This window comes from Mus pahari, chromosome X (genome assembly GCF_900095145.1).
Source record: "Mus pahari chromosome X, PAHARI_EIJ_v1.1, whole genome shotgun sequence".
In the NCBI taxonomy this organism is placed as follows: Eukaryota; Metazoa; Chordata; class Mammalia; order Rodentia; family Muridae; genus Mus; species Mus pahari.
Window position 1 is genome coordinate 50,679,497 of NC_034613.1, and position 2,783 is coordinate 50,682,279.

The 2,783-nt window shown below is 35.8% G+C and overlaps 1 protein-coding gene across 1 annotated transcript in view; it reads left to right on the forward strand.

Moving 5' to 3' along the window:
- The window catches only part of F9 (coagulation factor IX), a 34,398-nt gene that overhangs the window by 5,404 nt on the left and 26,211 nt on the right, over nt 1-2,783 (forward strand). The window contains exons 2-3 of the mRNA XM_021188599.2: nt 535-698; nt 1,092-1,116. Coding sequence (XP_021044258.1) covers nt 535-698; nt 1,092-1,116 — 189 coding nt within the window. The remainder of the gene's footprint in view (nt 1-534; nt 699-1,091; nt 1,117-2,783) is intronic.

Here is a 2,783-nt window from a genome sequence, read left to right on the forward strand (position 1 = left end):
CCTCTCCTTCTCCCTCTCTCCCTCTCCCTCTACCCTCTCTCCCTCTCTCCCTTCCTTTCTCTCCAAGCAAAAACAATGAAAATCAAAACAAACACAAACAGGCTTCTTTTCTTCGTGGGATATTTGTTGCAAAGTCATTGGGAGACTACATGCTGGAAACATCCCAGCCAGGGGCAATGATAGATCACCTTGGAAGGATCCTGAACTGAGCTATTTTCAAATGATGACAAAGTGTGAACTTAACTGCTTAGTTGAGAACTTTCTTTTTCATCCAAAGTTAAATACAAATACAACTGAAATGTAACCTTTTATTGCTGGCACTCTACCAATTAAAAATAAAATTGAATTTTAATTCCTAAATTTCCATGTGTATAGAGTACTATAAAAAAAAGTCATAGTTTTTGGCTCTATGCCCCAAAAAGAAATTAGCTATGGAATTACATTAACCCAAAACAAACCTTTTCTTTAAAAACATATTTAGTTTTCAAAGGTTTGTTTTTTCTAAAACTAAAGAACTATACTTTTAAATTTCAGTTTTCCTTGATCGTGAAAATGCCACCAAAATTCTTACCCGTCCAAAGAGATATAATTCAGGAAAATTGGAAGAGTTTGTTCGAGGAAACCTTGAAAGAGAGTGTATAGAAGAAAGATGTAGTTTTGAAGAAGCACGAGAAGTTTTTGAAAACACTGAAGAAACCGTGAGTATACCCATATCATACCTGAATAATATGTCCCAGAGCAAAAGATAGTGGAAAAAAAAGGAGTGTGGAACTAGAGAGGTGACTCCATATTTAGGAGCACTCTGCTATTCCAGAGGACACAGATTCAAATCCAAGCATCTAGGAAATCCAGCACTCTCTTCTGACCTCTTTGAGTAATACATACACAGGGTGCATGTATGCACACAAAACACTCATACACATAAAACAAAATAAAAAGTATTGTAGATCAATTATTAAAGGAAAACTGTATTTCAAATCTTAAAAATATCAGTTCATATCATATCATCTATTACAAATGTTCTAAAAGGAAAGGAATTCATATCCAAATACTAAACACTATCTTTAAGTTGTCCTCCTTTTTTCTTACAGACTGAATTTTGGAAGCAGTATATTGGTAAGCAATTCATTTTATTTCCTACCTGCTATATGAAACACTTGAGAATTGTGCCTTTTTTTCTATATAGAGAGGTTTTACAGTCTCAGTAAAAAAAAAAAAATGCAGGAAGAAAGCAAACCAACTGCATCTTAGAGCTAAATGGACGTTTACTGTCACTGGGATGATTTCCAATGCCCTTCATGTCTTGACCTACCATCCCTTCTTGTTGCCCTTCTGACCACCTCTACTACTGCTGCCCTCATTCCACAAAGGGGCTCTTTGCATGCCCTAGCAGTGTTCCCATGTTAGAGGCATGATCTAACTATCCCTGTTAGCTGACCCTTCCCAGCTTCTTCTAGGCTAACTTCCTTACCTTACTCAGGGACTTGTCCAAAATTCCACCAACTCAGTAAGTCCTCCCTTGATGAGGTATTAATATTCCAACCTGCTCCCTGGTCGCTCTGTCATTTTAGACACATATGTTATGGTCTATTATTTACATATATGGAATGAAATATCTTTGGTATGAGACCCAATTCTAAATGCATAATTTGTTACATTCATATATGTATTTATCTGAATATCTAAATACATTTTAAAACATGTTGTATAAAGATACTGTCATACAATATTTTTATAGTTTTTTTTATGAAACAATTTCACAGCATGATATTTTCCTCTTGCAGCACCATGTTGGTACCCAAACAGTTTTAGATTTTGGAGTGATTTGATATTTGAGCTTTCAGATTGAGGATACTCAACCTGTAGCACTTTCCAGAAACAGTGTCTTGTTTGTTTTCCCACCCTCCTAGAGTGCACACTTCATTTTGGCAGGAGTCAGTAGCTTCCCTTGTTGATAGGCTCCCACATAACACTCTCTACAATGGAGTCACTCAGGAAATATCTGCCCAATGAACTGACCCAAAGGAAGAAATGTAATACTTTAACAATAACCAATTTTATTATTTTCTATTATATCTTTGTACACTTTTAAATATTGTCCACAAATTGAAGTCCAGAAGTTGGATTTTGAGGGACATTTCACAGGCTGACTTCTTTCAGAGTATCTGCATGGACAGAACAAATGAACTTGGACATTATTCACTGAGCTCCATCTACTTGAGGTCCAATTCTATTTTCTAGAATTCCATTTCTGGGGAAACTACTAGAAAATGTCATACCTTCATAACTCTTGTTTCTCCTCTTTCCATTTAAAGTTGTAAAAGAAAAGAGATTCTCTTTGGCCTTCCTCATTTTTAAAGATGACGAATACCAAGCCTACTTCTGAGTTAGCTCACAAATTTCATGCAAACTATTTATACTCAAATTAAATAGTGAAAGCTTAAAGCTTGTTTTTAAATGCAAACAATTGGAAGCTTGGTCCTCGTACTCCAATCATTAACTATAAAAAATGCTTTACAGGCCAATTGATGGAGGCATCTTCTCAATTGAGGTTTTATCTTTCATGATGACACTGGCTTAGTTAACAAACAACAAAAGCTGTTCAATCAGCACAGATGAAAAAGGTTACTTTAATCCTCATAACTCACCATTTTTGTTGTATGTGTGTATTTGGTATATACAGTTTCCGGGCTGATCACTTTGTATTAGAGAACCAACTAGGAGACTGATACTTGGAGATCTCTCTCTCTCTCTCTCTCTCTCTCTCTCTCTCTCTCTCTCTC